General features: G+C 36.8%; 3 protein-coding genes across 8 annotated transcripts; all 3 read right to left on the bottom strand.

The window, feature by feature from the left end:
- Window positions 1-451: 451 nt before the first annotated feature.
- On the bottom strand, window positions 452-5,619 carry LOC103996240 (uncharacterized). Its single transcript, XM_009417118.3, has 6 exons — window positions 5,093-5,619; window positions 4,518-4,618; window positions 3,254-3,351; window positions 1,836-2,038; window positions 1,654-1,706; window positions 452-764 (listed from the first exon to the last, which is right to left on the bottom strand). Exons 1-6 carry the CDS (start codon window positions 5,493-5,495, stop codon window positions 735-737), a joined length of 888 nt encoding a protein of 295 aa, XP_009415393.2. The 5' UTR covers window positions 5,496-5,619; the 3' UTR covers window positions 452-734.
- Window positions 5,620-6,160: 541 nt separating this feature from the next.
- Window positions 6,161-14,399, bottom strand: LOC103996241 (nudix hydrolase 2). 6 transcript variants are annotated; one of them, XM_065080347.1, is made up of 11 exons: window positions 14,129-14,399; window positions 13,164-13,390; window positions 12,021-12,086; window positions 10,661-10,798; window positions 10,336-10,413; window positions 10,194-10,244; window positions 10,039-10,073; window positions 9,555-9,663; window positions 7,014-7,083; window positions 6,430-6,495; window positions 6,161-6,357 (listed from the first exon to the last, which is right to left on the bottom strand). In XM_065080347.1, exons 1-11 carry the CDS (start codon window positions 14,265-14,267, stop codon window positions 6,179-6,181), a joined length of 1,158 nt encoding a protein of 385 aa, XP_064936419.1. In that variant the 5' UTR covers window positions 14,268-14,399; the 3' UTR covers window positions 6,161-6,178. The 6 variants fall into 6 exon arrangements, 4 of the variants coding, with proteins under 4 accessions (XP_064936419.1, XP_064936420.1, XP_064936421.1 ...); XR_010476179.1 differs by lacking the exon at window positions 6,430-6,495 and adding an exon at window positions 8,280-8,478 and having other exon boundaries at window positions 6,239-6,357; window positions 14,129-14,390; XR_010476178.1 differs by lacking the exon at window positions 6,161-6,357 and adding an exon at window positions 8,280-8,478 and having other exon boundaries at window positions 6,427-6,495; window positions 14,129-14,390.
- A 766-nt stretch (window positions 14,400-15,165) lies between these two features.
- LOC135588291 (probable E3 ubiquitin-protein ligase XERICO) lies at window positions 15,166-17,153 on the bottom strand. Its single transcript, XM_065080351.1, has 2 exons — window positions 16,920-17,153; window positions 15,166-15,838 (listed from the first exon to the last, which is right to left on the bottom strand). Exons 1-2 carry the CDS (start codon window positions 17,141-17,143, stop codon window positions 15,322-15,324), a joined length of 741 nt encoding a protein of 246 aa, XP_064936423.1. The 5' UTR covers window positions 17,144-17,153; the 3' UTR covers window positions 15,166-15,321.
- Between the last annotated feature and the right edge of the window lie 2,097 nt (window positions 17,154-19,250).

Raw genomic sequence — 19,250 nt, 5'->3', positions numbered from 1 at the left:
CAAATGATTTTTATGTCCCTTTAAATTTAACATGGGCATACATTAATTTTAACACGGCATAATTTAAAAACAAATGTTATCATTTGAATATGACATTAATAAATCTTAAAAAACTCATTATAATTTTATGAATATTTTTACAAAATTTTCAATTAAAATTAACTAACTATAATTAATTAGTTGTGATAGAGCCAAAAATTTTAAACGGTTGTTAAGGGGAGAATATATATGTATACATATGTGAATAATCTTAAGATTTACAGGTACATCATTGCAAAAGAAAAAAAAAACATGATTTCCGAATTTTAGAAATGATACATATGTAAAAACACATTAAAAAATGTGATATGATTGATATCAACTCCCAAGCTTCGATCAAAAATGCATGAGAAACCTTAACATAGATTGAGAACACTCGTTGCCCACTGCCGCAAGAGAGGCCATGAGAACATTGCAGAAAGAGAATACTCATTTACTACCAATTCACAGTACAATTACAAGAAACATTGATATCATTCATGAACAGTACAAGCTGAGGTTGGAAGGAAAGGAGATAAATATCAGAATTATTGTACACAGGCTGAAAGAAATTTGAAGGACATATAACATATAAGAGATTAGATATACAACAATGAAGCACTGTTATAGACTAAGAAAGCAAACACTGTACTATGTAGAAACTGAGAAAGCTCATGTTCAAGTTCCCATCCGCGTTGGCCGATCTGAGTTGCTGATTAGATTTTCTCATTATCACTATCTAAACCCTGCATAGAACGAAGATGTTGACTTAGCTGCCAAATCCATTACTACATCTTGGTATCTTTAAAGAAATTATTGGCATGTGATGCTTTTAGATAATGATACAACTTAAGTATAATTGCAGCAGAAATTTATCACAGCATCGTGGGATAGGCAGCATATGGAAATGTCGATTAATGATGTGGTTTTCGGTCATGAAAAGAGAGAACTGGTGTCCTCCCTCTCGCTGAGAGGGTACAAGCAATCTCTCTATAGCTCATCCTCCAAAGAAATCTAAGCAAGCAGGTAAGTACACCAGTTTTGTTGTCAACAGAAAACATAGAAAAAAGTGGGAAAACAATGACTCAGGCAATTACAGTTATGAAAGAATGTTCAACCTAAAGGGCAGCACTATCTCTACAGAAACAAGATTGTAAGGAGAATCTGAAGTAGAGTCCGCAATGTGCAATAAATCTATAGGAAGGGAGGGAACAAAAGATGCTCATTGGTCATACAGAGAAGTCACAATATGGAAGACCTTAGGGGTGGTGTTGTTAGCTAGCAAAGAACCATGAAATACGTGGAAACAACACCAAATATGTGGGGCAAGCTTAGTCAATGAGTGCATTTTTAAGAAACAAAAAAGAAGTACAATGTAGTGATTCTCAAAATAATAACCAACTTTACAAAGGCAACTTCCATCATCAAGTAGAAGCAGAATGCATAACCAAATAGTATCACTTGTATAATCATAGCACAATCTCTTCTATGATAAAAAAGGTACAAAGAACATTCTAGTTTGATCATAAAGAGCAAAAGTTCTTGTAGCAACTAGAAAACATGTTGTACTACAAAATATAAGAAATTTAAAAGATTCCAAATTTGCAAGTGCTGCAAATTTACAAGATATCTTACCGAGGTGCTCCCAATCTTATCAAAATCATCATCCAAACCATCTTTGCCATCATCTGTACCAGCATAAAATTAGTATAAAAAAGAAAATGGAAGTAGCAGTCTAGAATATTGCAAAAATATTCTTCTTATACCTTTATCTATAATGCCAAAATAAAAAAATGTGTAGATGAAATGTTGCTTACCGAGACCCTCATCATCACTTCCAAGATCTCCAAGAAGAAATGCATCCAAATCTTCTGCAGTTAGTGAGGTAGAAGATTTTGGCAGTATCGTTTCTTTTGCGTCTGGTAAAGTAGGTGGGAGAGCTGTTGGATTTTCCTTGACACTATCAATTTGCTTTTGTTCTTCTTTCTTCTTCAACTCCTCCATGTACTGCTTTTCGTAGCTGATTCATTGTAAGGGGAGTTCAATAAGTAATGAAAAGAGTTGCATCTTTAGCTTTCATTACCTCAAGGGGAGTTCAAGTTAGTGCTAAATACACATGCATATGAAGCAACAGAATTATAGTATAAATTTACAATATTGTAGTTAATTGAACATGCACATTCCAGTTTCAAACCTCAGCATGAAGGAGTTCAACTCTATGCCAAGTAAAACAATGAATTGAAGAAAGCAATGACTAATCATATGCTAAAACACTTGTAAACAAGCCTCTGCAGTTAAGACAAATTGAACCATCTAATGAAAGTAATATGAAGCTAGATTATTGTAAAGCCTATGCTGTATGTACCAAAATTTGTCTTGAAGAAACTGAACAATCATGAATTATAACCACTTCTTGTTTTTAGCCCATTCATGGAAGTACAGGTAATAGAGGCCACGGCAGGTTAAACATGATACACTACCATAAATAAGACAGATCAGTAAGACCTTTGCCTTAGCATGAGATATAATGAAGTCTTGCATACAATATTTTTTAGAAGATAAGTTGATGCTAAAGCCAAACTTGAATTGGACATAAATTAGTTCCTTAAGATAAATATGAACATACGTCATAGAACATATCATATTTTATGGACATGATACAAAACTTAATTGGAAAATATCAGATTTCATATTTTAGAAAGCCTATTTTATGTTATTTGCCTAGCTATCGAACAACAACTACAAAATATAGATCAAGGATTGAAAAACCAAATGGTTTGATGCAGTTCAGCTGATATTTATTAGTCCAACTATCAACCAGTATGTATAGCAACCCAAACTGGACGATCCAGTCCAGTTCACTATATATAACACCCCTTTTTGTTTCCTTTTAACCCCACACTATGGCAGTGACGTGATTCCTCACTAATTTCCTCACAAATCTGCTTTCCACCTGTCATTTCACTGCCCACGCACCCGTCGCCCATCACTGCTCACTGCTCTTCTTCTTATTCTTCCTCCCCTCCTCTCCCTCCCCTAACATATCACGATACATTCTGACGTAACGATACATTAGAATGGACCAGACCCATACCAATCCAATAACCAAAATTGAATTCCGTGATTCATATGCCAAAATGCTTTATGATTATGCATTATCAGCATAAGTCCTTTATCACCATAAATATTTTAATAGTTAGATAATATTGTTACGTTTCAAGAGAGAGATACTCACAGAGCCACATGACTATCCACAAGAATAAAATATATCCGCCAGAATTTTCTTTCCTTCATATATCGTGGGCACAGTTCATACCTGAAATTTGATATTTCCTGAAATATCAAGTAATTTAACTATCTGATGAGCTTCAAGTTAAACAAAGAAAACATAAGTTAAGATGTCATTGCTGACATTTTTTTAACAAGATTAGCATACACAAGGAGGTAAATTATGAGATATATTTTTTTATGAAAAGCTTCTGTGAGGGTTGAAAAAAAACTAAAGCAAGACTAGAAGCTATGAATTCCAGTAAAATTCAATTACACAACATCAGCTGTCTGACAAATATTCAACAGGCTTGTTATTCTTAAGGACAATACAACTATGAACATTTGGGGATTATGGCTTTTTGTTGCTGGTGCTATTCACATTGTAGCACCAAAAAGCTAACTTCAGCAATCTCCAGAGCTATATTAGGGCATTATTGGAACCATGAATTTTTTTAAAAAGTTCAAAAAAAAATAAAAGCTTAACACAATTTGGCATCTGCTAAACAAACCCCAGCAAGAAGTATATGTGGGGTATGCCTCGCGATCATAGAACCTTATGGATCATACCCTCCTATGAGTAGGCCTCTCTCACTTATATGGGGCTCTTCCAAGTCCTGGTCAAGAATATAATCTTTACATTTGGAGTACTTACTATTCAAGTGCATCACTACCTCATTCCATTTCCATGTTGTCTATATCTCTAGGATTAGCAACTCATATGAAACAAGCATTGAGCACATATATGAAACATTTGAAGTTGTAATAAATCTTTTTGTAATGGCTTGTAACTATTTAAATTGGATGATTTTTTTTCTAGATGTTATCACTTCTGTGTGTATATATATTGGAATTGTACTTGATACATGACAACTTTCATGCTATCAGAATCAACCTAGTTCTGGACATGGTGAAAGGTCTAAATAGGAAAGTATTACCCATGAATGGAGATAGAGACATCATAGCATGAAGCCTCTGTTGGGCTAGGCTTAATGTGCATCACATTGCATATAAGAAGCAAAATTTCAATTGGTTTATAGGACTAGATGAGTCTACTACCACTATCTTGGACTTAGTATTTTTGGTCACATGATTTTGGGCCTCGCAGATTGATGGATCAGTAATCATACAATGGCAAATCATGATAAAGTTTATGCCAACCTACTGCCAAAGGAGAAGCAAAGATGTAAAATATGTTTGAAAAAAGAAATTAATCTAACACAAGGAAATACCTTCACTGTTGACAGAACAAGGGTAGCATGTCTTGCTTGCCATTCATTAAGATCCTGCCTCACATTCGACACAGTGGGAACGTCTGATGTCTCCGGCTCATCTACAGAAACAATATAGTGAGATTATTCATTGAACTAACTTCAGAAAACAAGAACTAAGAGATATTGTGATTCTACAGAAGACCGAATTGGTGCTTCTCCTTAACAACCCAACAACAAAGAACTATCACTGAAACAAACATCAAGGAAATTCTGAATGATCACTTCACAAAGTTATAAACACGTCAGTTAGAACAGACTTCAAATGCCACATCAATTCCCTGAAACAGACGCTGTAAAAGCATAACAACGAGCACTTTAGCTATCAATTAAACTCAAAATCTATCAGATAATCTAACAAATCACATCAAGTCTGTCTCTTTTACTCGAGAATTCCAGTCAAACAATAGAAAGAGTGTTGTAAAACAAGAAAAATGAGAGAATCCGACGACCTCCAGAACATAGATTAAGAAGGGAAATGCATAAACGAATAAAACTGATTGACGTCAGAGGAAAAGCAAGGATCTAGGAAGCACCTTGCATGGGGAAATCCCTGAAAGTACTGATCGTGATCCCCTTCACGAACTCCCTCAGCTCTTCGGTGACCCCGAACCTCTCGAGATCCGACCTGGGTTCAGCGACAACAGCCGCATTGGACCCCTGGCCCAGGGTGGGCGGCATCGGGATGGGGATGTCGACCGCGAGGGTCTTGATCTGTTCGGCGGCGCGGAGGGCCTCGGACCGGAGCAGGTCCGCCTTCTTGGCTGCCTCCGAAGCGATCTCCTTGGATTTCTTGGCCGTCTCGGAGACGAACTCCTGCGAGAACCTGGCGGCCCCCTTGGTGAGCTCCTGCGACCGCTTCGCCGCCTCCTTGGAGATCTCCTGCGACCGCTTCGCCGCCTCCTCGGCGAAGCCCTTCGCCCGCTGCCACAGATCCATGGCCGCTCGATCCGAGAAGGAAGAGGACGATGGAAGAAACGAACAAAGATTGGATTTTTATCGAAGCAAGATGGGATCCGAAACGAGGACGCGCTCTAAGATACGAATTAGTGATCGAACGCCGACATCGTTTGACTCGTGACTCGTGACTCGTTAAATAAGCAGTAGTTGTGCTACATTTAACGTCGTAATTATTATATTTTTATTAAGAATTACAATGGCTGATTTTTCGAGATAAACCTCATTTTCAAAATATTTAAAGAGAATCTCAATTCTTACAATATTTTTATATTGTGTTATAGTGTTTTCAATAACACTGCAACATAATATAAAAACATTATGTTATACTATTTTTATACTAAGTCATAGTATTTTTCTAATATTATTGAAAACAAAAACACTTTGTTACAATAATTTTGTATTGTAGTATAGTGTTTTTAAAACACTGTAACATGATACAAAAAATATTATAAACACTATAATTTTACAAGATTTGTATAAAAACACTGATGACTATAATTTTTCTAGTATTGTTGAAAATACTATAATACAGTGTAAAAAATAAAAGAATTCTATGTATTAAGCAAAATAAGAAGGTATTATTTTGAGAATTCTAAAAATAAGGATTGCTTGTCTTAAAACCCAAAAAGGACTCTTTCCGAGAATGATGTCACTCAATTATGTTATTTTTGGTCCAATAATAAAGAAAAACAACTGTGACTTAAACCAAAAGCACTATTCAATGACACCATAAAACTCAATTTGTGATTTAGTCCAACATGGAGAATTAGGATTGGAGTCAACTCACATAACAGTTTCTCCCTCACCCATTTATGCTCACTGCTATTTGGAGTCCGATTGCCTGTGGAAGAAGAAAACAAACTGACATCAATATCAAGGCTAGAATTTGTGTACCTATAAAGAAACTGCCAACATGGACTCTTTGAATGCTGGATAATGTGTTGTGGCCCAGATTTATCTCGATGATTCCATAAGCATCCTGGTTCAAAGTAAATAAGAAAATCACCAAAGAAATTTCCAGAATATGAAAATACACTATTTCCTTTTGTTTCAAGAAGAACTAAGATTTACAACAGCACAATTCATACAACAGCAGAAATAACATTTACAACTTAAGCACATGTTAATTTCACTGACATTCTCCATATGTGTCACAAGCTTTAATTATAGAACCTCAATTCGGTTCATCAGGAGTACAAGGCTTAACAGCTTACGAAAAGAAACCACAGAACATCTGTAGAGAAGTAATACTGAACAACAGATTTTGCTAGTCAACTTGGTGGGGTGTGAGGCTGAGTAATTAAAGTAGGGCATAAAAGCAGAAGGCTGAGGAGGAATCTGGCAGCACTGGACAACTGTGGTTGGTTGGCACTCGAACTGAGCAGGTGGAAGCGATGGTTGTGTTACATACTGTATGGGAAGTGGATGGAGGCGGAGAGTCGCAATAACAAGTTCAACACAGTGAACACTTGTAACAAGCAGGCTGAAGAATTATACCCAGCAGACTTCCCAGGATTCTACAGAGCTGAAGTTGAGAACCAACAGCCCGAGCACCAAATGAAGCTGACTGCAGGCAAAGATGAGATTCAATTCATTTCCACGGCAATGCAGCAACAAGAAAAATAAATGGTAGAACAGGAACTAGCAGTTAGACAAACATAAAATGTATAAATGGTTTAGATATACATTTGATCCATCCTTAACCATGGAACATACAGCTTTGATTTCTATTTAACATGGAACAACACCTGTCGAGCTGACCTTTTTTTGTTGAAAGATGGAAGGCTTCAACAGCAACAACTTTCTTCCTTCTATTCTTCTTACTCTTTAAATATAAAATTATGTCTCCAAATTCAACCTACAACTTCTCAATTCAAGATGTATGAGAATGTGCAAGAGCCACAGACTTTCATTCTTCTTATCAAAATATGCTGCACCTATTCCCTTCTCTCACTATTTTTTCTTAAAATCTTGGAAATGTTGATCACTATGTCACTGTAATTTATTTCCAAATAATCGTCAGTTGGCAATCTGATTCAGCATACCTTTCTTGTGATGATGATCACAACAGAACTAATGAGCTGTACCTTTCTAATTATCCCTCTCTTTTATGGTAAACCAAATCTCAAGCAATGGCTTCATTTTCCTATACTTTCCATATGCTAACTTATCATGAGAGGATAAGAACAAAGTATAATAGAAAACCTCTTTTATGGTGAATCAAATGTCAAAGAATGGATATTTTTTCCTGCAACTGTCCATATGCTAACTTATCAAGAAAGGCCAAGAACAAAATCTAATTAAAAAAAAACACCGAAAGGTTTTATTTTTATCACAACTTTACAACTTTACCTGGTTATCAATGCTGTGTAAACAATAAACACACTGAAGATATTACTCATGCAGTGGTAAGTCTAGGGCACATAAAAATAAATAAATAAAAACTTTATTCAAATTCGGCACAGAATAATAAGTTCATGGCTTTTTCTGCAACAAGATTGAGGAAAGCTTATAGTTCCCATCAATCTTTAAGGTCACAATATAGAAGACAAAGTATGAAACTATGAGTTCATACTTAAAAATTGCAGCTTGGTGCCTAATTAAGTAAATATAAACAAATGAAATCAAGCATTAAAGGTGGGATATACCCATCATCATAACTCAAGTCTACAACTCTGTTAATATATTGTCACCAAAAGGTAGTCTTGCCAAACCTCAAGATCCATGTGATAAATCACATATGATGAATCAAAGAGCCATTACCAGGTCATGATGGTTGGTTCAGGTCCCTCGTGTTCAGATACAGACAGCTCCGCCTACTAGTGAAAGCTGATTTTATACAAATGGGAGAAAACCCAGCATAACCCTTTTCAGCCTTTGCTAAGCCAAGATTGATAATATACTTTAAAAGTTCATGCTTCTGAGCAAAAGGTTGTGCAGCAAATTGCTGGATTGGTATCCACTGCATAAGATGAATAAATTCTTAAATGTCACATTTTGGGAAATTAATATAGTAGTTTATGCATATAATTTTACACATCATGATGAAAATAAATATGCCAATAGAGAAAATCAGGGAAGACCTTTTCAACTATTAACCCAATCACACCCAGTAAGACAAAGGCAGTCAACTATAATAATCATTCCTTTTGTTACTTCATTCAGAAAAATGAAAGCACTCTTCTGAAAAAAAATGAAAAACATTTTCAATTAGAGCTAGCGAACGCAAGCCCTCTTCCTCCTCCATCCCCTTCCTCCTTCCTCCACAGCATTCCTCTTACTTTCATCCTTCCTCCTCCTCTACCTCCACCACCCCTTCCTCTTCTCCTCCTCCTTCCTCTTCAAGACACCGGTACATACCAGTCCAGCAAGCAACAAGATGGGTCCGGTATGCAGATCAACGTTCCTTGATTTTAATTAATCATGTTCTTTCTACATAGCTTTGTTCGTTTGTAATATTTATTGTATGAATATAAAAAGTTGCTAGCTTCATCGAGTAGTTTAGAAATGGAACAAGTTACAATGAGGAATCAAATGGTGAAAAAGAATGAATAAGACCACTTGACGTCCTCATATCAAAGAGACAGTAGTCAACAAGACTACATGATATTATCATATTTGTAACTGTCCTTTACATCATTCCCTTTTTTGGCTGTCTTTCCATCTAAAATATGACATAGAGGAAAAGACAAAGTATATAGAGTGATTGAATATGAGTATGCCTGGTGTTCGTCAATTAGAAAAGAATACTTGAAAAGACCTAGCAATTCCCTTTATAGACTACGACATGCATGTTGCTATACACTTGTTATTATGATAAAAATAACCTCTTCCTTGAATAATTCTTTTACAAACAAAACTCCTTCGAGACTAGTTCCACTTGCAATCTGGGCATGATCAAGTAATCTGCATATTTCAGGTACCTAGTGAGCTATTTAGTCAAGGCTTCGAGAACAAGGAACAGTTACTTGTCAAATCAGTATCTTATTCATTTTAATCCTTATGAAACGTTACTTCATAAGAACTGCATTACATTACCTCAGCAGCCTCAATCTCTGAATCTTGCTTCCGGATATCAAACGAAAGCGGTCGCAGCATGCATATGAAGAACAAATCTGACTTGTTGAAGAAGGATTTGTGACTTTGCCTACGAATATGAAAACATAAAAAAGAATCATGACATGAACTTCATTCGATGAAACCGTATCTATTATTTTTATTATGAAAGTTGCACGGGTAAAAGTTAAAAGAAAATGTTAGAAACATCTAACAAGAACAGGAGACAAGATCGGGTAACACAGTAAAAGATTTGAGAGAAAAGATACTGGCAATCTTAGCTAGAAAGGAGTCTTTAGGTTTTCTCAAGCAAATAAAAAAGTTCTAGGACTAGTTTAGGAATTATTGTCTTCTGTTGCCTAGGCTCAAAATTATGAGTTACAAAGACCTATTAAAGCAAAGTTAATAGAAACAGGTACAACCAACAATACTTTGCCAGTGAAGTAACTTTAGTTGATCGCTCTACCTGAATGCAAGTACTTCAATGAACTCGGTGTTGATCTGCCAAACATAGTACAGAAATGAATATGTTACTTTTGTAAATTTTCACCCAGGGACTGGAAAAAAAAATAAAAACACTGTCTAACAGATATATTCCTTCTATTAAAGCTTTGAACATACTCCTGTCTCTTCTTTGACTTCCCTTACTGCCCCAGCAGATATATCTTCACCCTGTTGAGATAGAAAAAGACTCCTGAAAAGTGGAAAAATGGGTGAACTAGAGAAAGTCCAATTTCCAGTTAGTTGTTAGAGGAAATCCTACCGGCTCTACAACTCCAGTAGGAAACTTCCATACGCCTGATCCATGGAACTTGCCACTTTTTTCCTGGACTGCCAAGACCTACCATATTGAAATTTGCAGATGTTAAATTGCAGTTGTTGTTATGACAATTTCATATGAAGCTAGACTTATAGCATGTAAAATGTACCACAATGTAGATTATGGACAACAAACCAAAACTACTTTAGTATTAACCATGAGTGAATATCTTAGCAATCAAAATATATGACCTGATGCTATTCATTTTCATGTTTTAAGGATAATGTAAATTTAACATAGTAAATTATGCATGCAAGAAGAATTTTACTTCTCTTTTGTCATTCATCACAAAAGCACCAACACCCACACGGTGTGTAGCATTCACTGGTAATGTATTTTCAGTATCAGGGATCCAATATACAAGCATCACATAACTTGGCTCTGCATGGTGATACCGGAACCCTTCCTGCATCAAGATAAAGTTGCATAAAAATTCCAGCTTAAATGACTAAATTTTTATCAGAGTAGAATAGAAACACTATAATGCATCAGGATGAGTTCGAATAATTTATGCCTTAGTGCCCTACAACTATTAATAAATTTACTCTTGTATGATATTAGGTTTTGCAAAATTAACACACTGGCATCCACCTTATCTAACACACTGTGTCAAGATATATTTGCAACTTATTGGAAACGCATGATTTGCAAAACAATGTGGCCATATAGGAAAATCTTCTTTAGATATAATTTAATATACATTTATTATATTTAAAAGATAAACCGGCCACCCTAATTGAAAAATAATGCAAATTACCATTGCACCCTTTATTCATGCCCACCAAGAAAAAAAGAAACAGACAAGATGATATGCCAAAGAGAAAAAAAAAAAAGGTAGATTTTCTCAGTGAAGCCATGTTCTCCTATCCTGTCTCCAAACTGCTAGATATAGAAGCAGCCTTATTATTTAATCTACAGAAAATAACATCCAAAGTGACAACCTTGGAATAAAGGTAGCTTAAATCAACACATGTCCCTTGTCCTCCAAAGTGAAGAGAAAAAGTAAATTTGCTCAGAGAAACCTTGTTCGCCTACCTTGTCTCTGAACTGCTACATATAGAAGCAGCCTTAATATTTAATCTACAGAAAATAAAATCCAAAGTGATAATATTTGGTATAAAAGCAGCTTAAACCAACACGTCCCTTCCTCATCATGTGTTTCTTTAGAAATTTCATAGAAACATGTCTTCGTAACAAAGAAATGATAGATCCTCTTTAAGTCCATAATGATAATAAAGATCCTCCAATCTTAAATCAACCATGCTCACATTAATGCACCATAATCTTATGATATTTTATAATCAAATATACACCTTAGGTGAATCTTTTTTTCGAGGTTAAAGTTGGAATTTAGCACAATCATAGTCTTTTCTGTTACAGAATGAAAACTAAAAAAACTCTCTGCATGTACAGAACTTGAAATAGTTTACAATTTTATACCAATTTCAATGGGCAACACATTCAAACAGTGATATCTATTCTCGACCAAAGAGGAGGAGTAACTAGTAGCCTAGTGTGCATAATTTTCAAAAAGCACTGTGTTTGACACTAAGCAACTATGAATATCTGTTAAATGTAACCCAGGGAAGGCCCTTCCAGAAAGAAAGTTATTAGATAATAAAAATTACCTCAACAGTAGGTTGAACAAGATTCGAAAGCTCAATTGGCAATTTAACCCAAACACCTTTCTTTCCCTGAAAGGTAGCAGTCAAACATTGTAAGAAAATGCATAGATGTACCATTATCAAGACAAAACATATCTGATGACAAACACTGGCATGCAAAGGGAAAATGAAAGAACAACACAGCAATACAGAAACTCAAATATATGGGGTCAAGATCTGCTCATATCTATTAGTTGTCATGCTGCTCAAGGTGTTCAGTTTCATAGTATAATGCTCATGTAGTTTGTGCCAACCAACATGAATGAGCAGGGACCTTGCATGAATTGATCTGGAACCTCCACCATATTGCACTATGTTGACATAATTTGGTGTTATTTATAAGCCACCATAATTAGTCCTTGCAAGCACATTACATGCAGGCTGGTACAAACGACTGGATCATACAGCTTTAATGTCGCTACACCATCCAACATTCACATTCATTCTCTGATTCTTTCTAGCAGAGTTCCCTTTTATTTTTGCCCAATCGCACTTTCTTAATTGTGCCTTTGCATTTTTAACTGACTGTTCGCATCTTACCAACCCATTTGTAGGTCTTACCTAAACATGGTTCAACCACCTTGAACAATTTAGTCCATTTTTATCCTCAAATTTTAGAAGATTTAACTCAATGCCTGTAGGATATAAGCATGGACCAGACAAGAACATTAAGCATCTAAATGGTGGAGATTGTAACACCTCAACTAGTCCAATCACTCCCACGTTAGAGGTGCTCTGTGACTGAGATTATTATATGTAATTACTCACCCCTAAAGAACAACTTCTGAGTGCTACTTTTAGAGGCCATGGTCCATGTGATTTTGGGCAAAAGTTGTAACACATTATTATCTAACGAAAGCCCTTTTCACCAAACAATATCTACAGAATTGTCACCTAAAAATCCTTGCTGATTCTGTTTTATTTTACTTTTCTCTTTCTGCATCAGTTACTAGACTGAAATTAATACACATGAAACATTTACTTTTGTTCTCTGAATCAAACAATAATGAATGTTTATGCTAACCAAAGTGTGCTCCAAGTCAGATCTCCCAAGCAAAATGTGAGGATAAAAGAAATTTGACTGTTTATGATTCATAACTTCATCACCTGCTGCCTCCAAATTTCCAAGGATGCTCGTAAGGAGAACACAAAAGTTCTGGAGTCCATTGGGTCCTTCATTTCAACAATGACACCTCCATGATTATCATTGGTCGCTGGTAATATTTCAACTTCCTCCCCCCGTTGAGCCGGTGCTGAGGTTGCAGTTGACGATGGATTTGCTCCACTCAGCAACGATCTTGTGTTGAGTTGGCTTCTGGCTCTACCAGGGAGATCTGGAGGATGTAAAGAGGATTGACCATTTGACATAAAGCTACAATTCCAGTGGGAGATAATTATAGAAAGCAACAGACTTTGGTGCTTAACAAATGCAAACAGCAAATAAATATATTTTTCTTGATTCCATTGGCAATGCAATAACTTTAGCAACACAAAGGTACACTGAATAAGAGTAGCCTTCCATGCTGATGGGAGCACAAGAGCCCTTTTCCAACTGTCAGTTGAAGAACTACCACACCAATTGCCAACACGATGACACGTTTCAGATCATCATCAATCATTCACAAGGAAAGAAAGCAAGACCAGAAAGAAAATGGCGGACAAGATGAACCAATAAGAACACGAGAAGGTTCCATCACGCCCAGGAAAATTTGGTTTTGACACCCTCAGACTCACTTGGTACTCCAAATTTCCCCCCGAAGGAAGAAATCAGAAATAAGAGAGCCGATGTAAAGCATTTATCTTCCAAATTGTGGAGCAAGGCACTAACTTGATACACAAAGAACGTAAAAAGACCATCTTGATAAAATTCGGAGAAGATGGACTAACTTCATACGCAAATAAATTCCATTTTGACTTCCTAAACATAAAAACCATAGCAAAAATTCCATCTCAGTGGATCGCAGAAGAATGTAAGATCTTAATAGTTAACGAGTCCAGCAGAAACAGAAGAAACAACCAAATGCCTCATGCTATATCCCGAATCTAAAAGAAAGCAACGAAACAAAAACGACCTCTTGTAAAGCTAATCGGAGAGGACAAGGGCTTCAACGGGGAGTTGGGGATTTTGGAAGATTGGATCAAACACCGCTTGGTAGGGAAGCAAAGGGCGACGGCTCCAAGTCCGAGCACCGGAGGGCGACATCTTAGCATGATGCAGGAGAGCTGGAGCTTCTCGGGGATGGGTGGGTGAGAGAGGGGGGCGAGAGAAGGGGGGAAGGGGGGAAGGAATTGAAGCTACCCCCGCTCGATTTGAGGGGCGGACGTTGGAACTTGGAAGGCACCCACACCACGCCTCTTTCCAACTCCATCCCCATTTCTATTTTTAATTTTTTTTTCTGTATTTATTTTTTTTAATTTTATTTAAGGAAATGTATTTAGAAAATACTTAAGACAACAATTATTAGAGTTTGATGCATAAATATCTAATAGACAATAAATAGTACACGCTTGATTACTATTATTAAATAATATTTAAAAAAGTAGTTCTATATAGATTCCTTTGGTAGTTTGTTATTATTGAATCTAAAATACATTGAAAATTTACATATCTAAAATGTCTCTTACATTTTCATAGGTTATTTTACTCCTCATTTTTTAACTTAATCATAGCTACAAAGTATATTAATTTTGGAAGGATCTATATAATATTTTTTGTAAATATATTAATATCAATTGGTATATATATATATATATATATATATATATATATATATATATATATATATATATATATATATATATATATATATATATATATACACACACACTTCAATTAGGAAGAGCAAATACAAAAACCACTAATTTTAAAGTACCATATATTATATTTTGATTATTTTATGTTTTTATGTATTGTGATTCAAAAATATCTACTGGTAGTCAAAGTTAGTAATGATTAATATTATAGCTTTGAATTTTTATGAGATATTTATGTTATGTTAATATTTATAGAGGCAAATATGTTGATCTTGGATCATGGTGAAGATATATTTGCGAATTTTGAATGAATTCTTTTTGTTGGATCAAATCTGATAAGGTAGGAGTTACCGTCTGACGAATCAATAATGCCATTAAGCTAGATTGTGAGATAAAATAAGTTAGATTACATAATAGAAATACATATATTACCACCTCAATATTTACAGGGAAAACAAAAGATAAAAGAGGAGAGGAGGTTTTCAGTGGTCGCCTCACCAAACTTGCGGAGCTAAAGCCAAGACAAAAAGGACGAGGAGGGGACGGCGGGGCGCTCTTCCTGGAGGACGTGGGTCCTACAGAGTGGACACGTGGTATGTCTATAGTCGAGCCACGTCTCCAGGCAGGCGGCGTGGAAAAGGTGCCCACAAGGGAGCCGGTTCACCACCGACTCGGCGTCGAAGCCGGCGAGGCAGACCCGGCAGTCCGCGGAAGCGGGGCGACGGAGCCCGAACGCGGACCCGAACCGCATCGGACTGGACTGGCTGCGGAACCGGTCGGCGAGGCTGGGCTCCGGCGGCCCCGGTGAGGCGAGTGCCGGCTGTGGCCGCGGCGTGGCGCGGAGGCGGAGGAGGTGGAGGGCGGAGCGGAGGAGCTCCTTCAAGATGGAGACGGTGATGGCGGTGTTGACGAGAACGAGAGTGAGCACGCTCTCGGATGGGGTCGGCAGGCTGGAGAGCCCCATGTCCGTCGGATTGCGGGATCCCACGGTCGGATTTCCGTCCCCAAGGCGAGCAGTTTGTTTCGATCTGCGACAGGAGAACATAGCGTCAGATTCGAGTTGAGTTTGGATTTCTTGCCGAAAGATGGAATTTTTAGTAAAACAAAATGCCAAAATCCCACATATATTCCTAAAAAATCAGTGAAGAAAGGACGGAGAATCTGAGGTGACCTACCATGGTAAGATTAATGACAACAAGAACGATCTATGACGCCAATGATCACTGTTTACACACCAAAATCCCTATAGAACACGAAGAACACCAACGCAATCAAACTCACTCTTACCTAAGTGTTTGATACGGTTCAGTCGAACTTTTCTGTAGAAACGAACTTCCAGAACAAAACAAAACCACCGATCTTTGAGCTCCGAGCAATTAGATGGCACGAACTATAATCATTAGGGTCCATAAGAAGCCAAAAAATTGGGGAAAAAGTTGCAGTCCAACTCCATAATCAGACCGATGACAACAAGAACGATGGATTTCTATCGAACAAGAAGAACACCAACCGCAATCAAACTCGCTGAGACCAAAGTGTTTAGTACAGTTCAGTCAAGAAAAGACCGAACTTCTCGATAGAAACAGACTTCCAGAACAAAAAAAAAAAAAACCCATCTTTGAGCTCCAAGCAATTTGATTGCACGAACTATAATCATTGGGGTCCATAAGACGCCCAAAAAAAATTGGGGGAAAAGTTGCAGTCGAACTCCACAACCAGAACCAGGAATCTAAAATGACTAGACATCAATCGAAGTCCAAAAATGACAACAAGAGAAGGGCTTTTACATGGACAAAAATCACTCTCTCGTCCCAGTTCCTTCAGATCAGCTTTAAAGATGTGACGAACAAGAAAATTTCGCGGTTTCTGTAACATGCACCAGAATAGATATAGCAGAGGACAACGAGAGACTGCAATTTACCACCTCAAAGAACTGATCGAAAAACAAACCAAACAGGACGCTGTCAAAAGGTCGAACCTTTCGACAGAATCAAACTTTCAGAACCAAAAAAAAAATCGCGTCTTCGAACTAAAATCCATCAGATCGGAGGAACTGCAACGATTAACATGACAAACGAGAATAGATCCGAAAAGCTAACTTTACCACACCTGCTATTCTCCGCCCTTCCTTCTTCGAAGAGGCTCCTCTTCGAGCTCCGGAGGGGACAAAGCGGAGTTGGGGGAGAGAGCACAAGCCCGGTGGCTGCATTTATAGATTTAATCCTCCTTCGTCGGAGGCAACGGGGAATCCGCTTACCGCTTTGCCTTTCTGTACTCCCGCAGCCGCCTCGCCCTTCTGGAACTTCGCCAACTTTACCGGTTAAGGTCACCATCGGTAACTCTTGCACCTCTCCTTTTTCCGCTGCTTTTTTTGGGCCAAAAATATGATTCCTAGGACTTGATAATTACATGACTCCTCCAATTATTGCCATTGGGAGTAATCATCAATAAGTATCTTCGTCAAAATATATTTCTTGTTAATTATTAATCATCTCGAGTTTATATCGTGGTGGAACAATCACCATAATTTACTTACTGTCTCCAATGAGGAACAATCACCCAATGTTAGAATTTTAAGAGTCACACATGTATAATTAAATGTGTTAAGTCATTATTTTGATTAGTCAAAATTAAAATGATCTAATTAAAATAAAATTATTTGGCTAAGGGACATAATTATTATAAAAATTAATTGTGTGGATACCATCATGTTCCTAACTTAATGACGAGATAAGTTAGGAATATGAAACTCTTGAGGCATAATTATAGATTCATTAATTATGAATACAATCATAATTGTAGATTCATCAGTTATGACTATAAATAAGGTTATGGTGGTCTCCGGTTGCAGTATCGAATGAAGTTTCTCTTCACCCGTCAAGGAGAAATCTAAAGTTCTTAAAGAATACTTGTAATTGGAAGACCAAATCACCGATCAATTCAGAAAATACTCTAATGGATTCGTTTTCGTGTTAATATGTTTATCAATTGTTGTAGGATTTTATGTATATTATAGTAGATTAAATAAGTTTTATAGAAATATTCTTAATTCATTATTTTGGATCAAGTATGTTTTTGAATCAAAGATGAAGGTTTTGATTCTATAAAATAATTGTTTGATCTATTTGATATGTTAAAGAACCCAAGCCAGATTTGGTGCAATAAAAAAGAAGAAGGTAGAGATATGCCATGTCATCTTTGCATGGGTTTTGTTTCTTCTGAGCTCATCATGCTTCTCCTTTCTCCAACTGTAGCCACTTCGCTGCTCCCCATCCCCATGACTCCCACCAAATGCTGTCTTCTACGTGGCCACCGCTTGCCCTCCTCGCGCGACGCATGGTGGAGAAGAAGATGATAAGGTTCGCCAGCTGCCACCAATGACGGGGAGAGCAGACGGACGCGAGAGTGGTGGGAGGCCGCGGGATTCGGAGCCTCTGACCGACTTGCGAGAGAGGGACATGCACGCAATGGCCTCGAAGGAGTCGACCTGCCGCGGCGGTCACGCCATGTTTCCGTGAGGAAGCCGTGCTTATTGCGGGTGGGTTTGGTTGAGGCTGCGAGCTTGTTTGTCGTGGGAGCAATGGCGGTCTTGAACACGTGTATTGGTTGACCTCCTTTTGGTGTTACGAGAGACAGCTCGCACATGCTAAACGTGTCCTTTGTGATCATCTTTCGCGTTAGTTGCAGAGAATTCTGGATCGAACTGTGGGACTTTATTATTATTATTATTTTTGTCTTCTTCGTGTTCTTTGAGATCATCTTTTAGTGAGTTGATCAGCCTGATTCACTCCGATTTCGATCCATGTTAAAAATTGTAATTTCATTCAAAATTTTATCTATTTGTTTACCGATAAAAGAAAATATTTTCTATTCAGAATATATTTATGTTAAGATCAGTGTCATTTTAGTCATTACTAGTTGACCTTTGGATCAAAATTTAATAGTGATATATCGTTGATAAAGATTAAGATTGATTTATAAGAATCTGATTAGTACATTATTATTAATTTTAACTTAAAATTTATTTCTTTATTGATAATATTCAAATAAAGATTCTACGATTTATTCTTTTCTTCCGATACGATAGAGACAATAATTGCATGTGTAAAACATGAGTAACGACCATGACAAGTTATTTCTAAGATGATTTTGGATCAAATACTATCTTTTACTTGTTTTTTTCTTTTTTTATTCTTCATCGTGTCTTTTTCTCTCTACTATATAATTGACACTTTGTCTTCGAATTAGTCCTATATAATTGACACTTTGTCTGGTTATTTTTTCTTATCATTCATATTTTCTTGATCTTGACTTTCAATAAAAAAATAAAGAACCTTATATGGAGTAATATTTTAATTCTCATTCCTAATATACAAAAGTCTATGACTATGAGATGCACTATTTCTTGAATTTTTCTTAGTCCACAGTTAGATAAATGAT

This window comes from Musa acuminata, chromosome BXJ1-8 (assembly GCF_036884655.1).
Source record: "Musa acuminata AAA Group cultivar baxijiao chromosome BXJ1-8, Cavendish_Baxijiao_AAA, whole genome shotgun sequence".
Taxonomy (NCBI): Eukaryota; Viridiplantae; Streptophyta; class Magnoliopsida; order Zingiberales; family Musaceae; genus Musa; species Musa acuminata.
This window is presented reverse-complemented; position numbering and strand designations above follow the sequence as displayed.

Coding starts and splice junctions, on each gene's coding strand:
- LOC135588291 (XM_065080351.1), bottom strand. CDS start 17,143: ATGGTGACCTTAACCGGTAAAGTTGGCGAAGTTCCAGAAGGGCGAGGC. Junction 15,839..16,919: donor GGAAGGGCGGAGAATAGCAG/GTGTGGTAAAGT, acceptor CTCCTGTCGCAG/ATCGAAACAAACTGCTCGCC.
- LOC103996241 (XM_065080347.1), bottom strand. CDS start 14,267: ATGCTAAGATGTCGCCCTCCGGTGCTCGGACTTGGAGCCGTCGCCCTT. Junction 13,391..14,128: donor TCCGATTAGCTTTACAAGAG/GTCGTTTTTGTT, acceptor TACATCCTCCAG/ATCTCCCTGGTAGAGCCAGA. Junction 10,799..12,020: donor TTGTTCAACCTACTGTTGAG/GTAATTTTTATT, acceptor ATCTTGATGCAG/GAAGGGTTCCGGTATCACCA.
- LOC103996240 (XM_009417118.3), bottom strand. CDS start 5,495: ATGGATCTGTGGCAGCGGGCGAAGGGCTTCGCCGAGGAGGCGGCGAAG. Junction 2,039..3,253: donor GTGGATAGTCATGTGGCTCT/GTGAGTATCTCT, acceptor ACAATGAATCAG/CTACGAAAAGCAGTACATGG. Junction 765..1,653: donor ATAAGATTGGGAGCACCTCG/GTAAGATATCTT, acceptor CGTTCTATGCAG/GGTTTAGATAGTGATAATGA.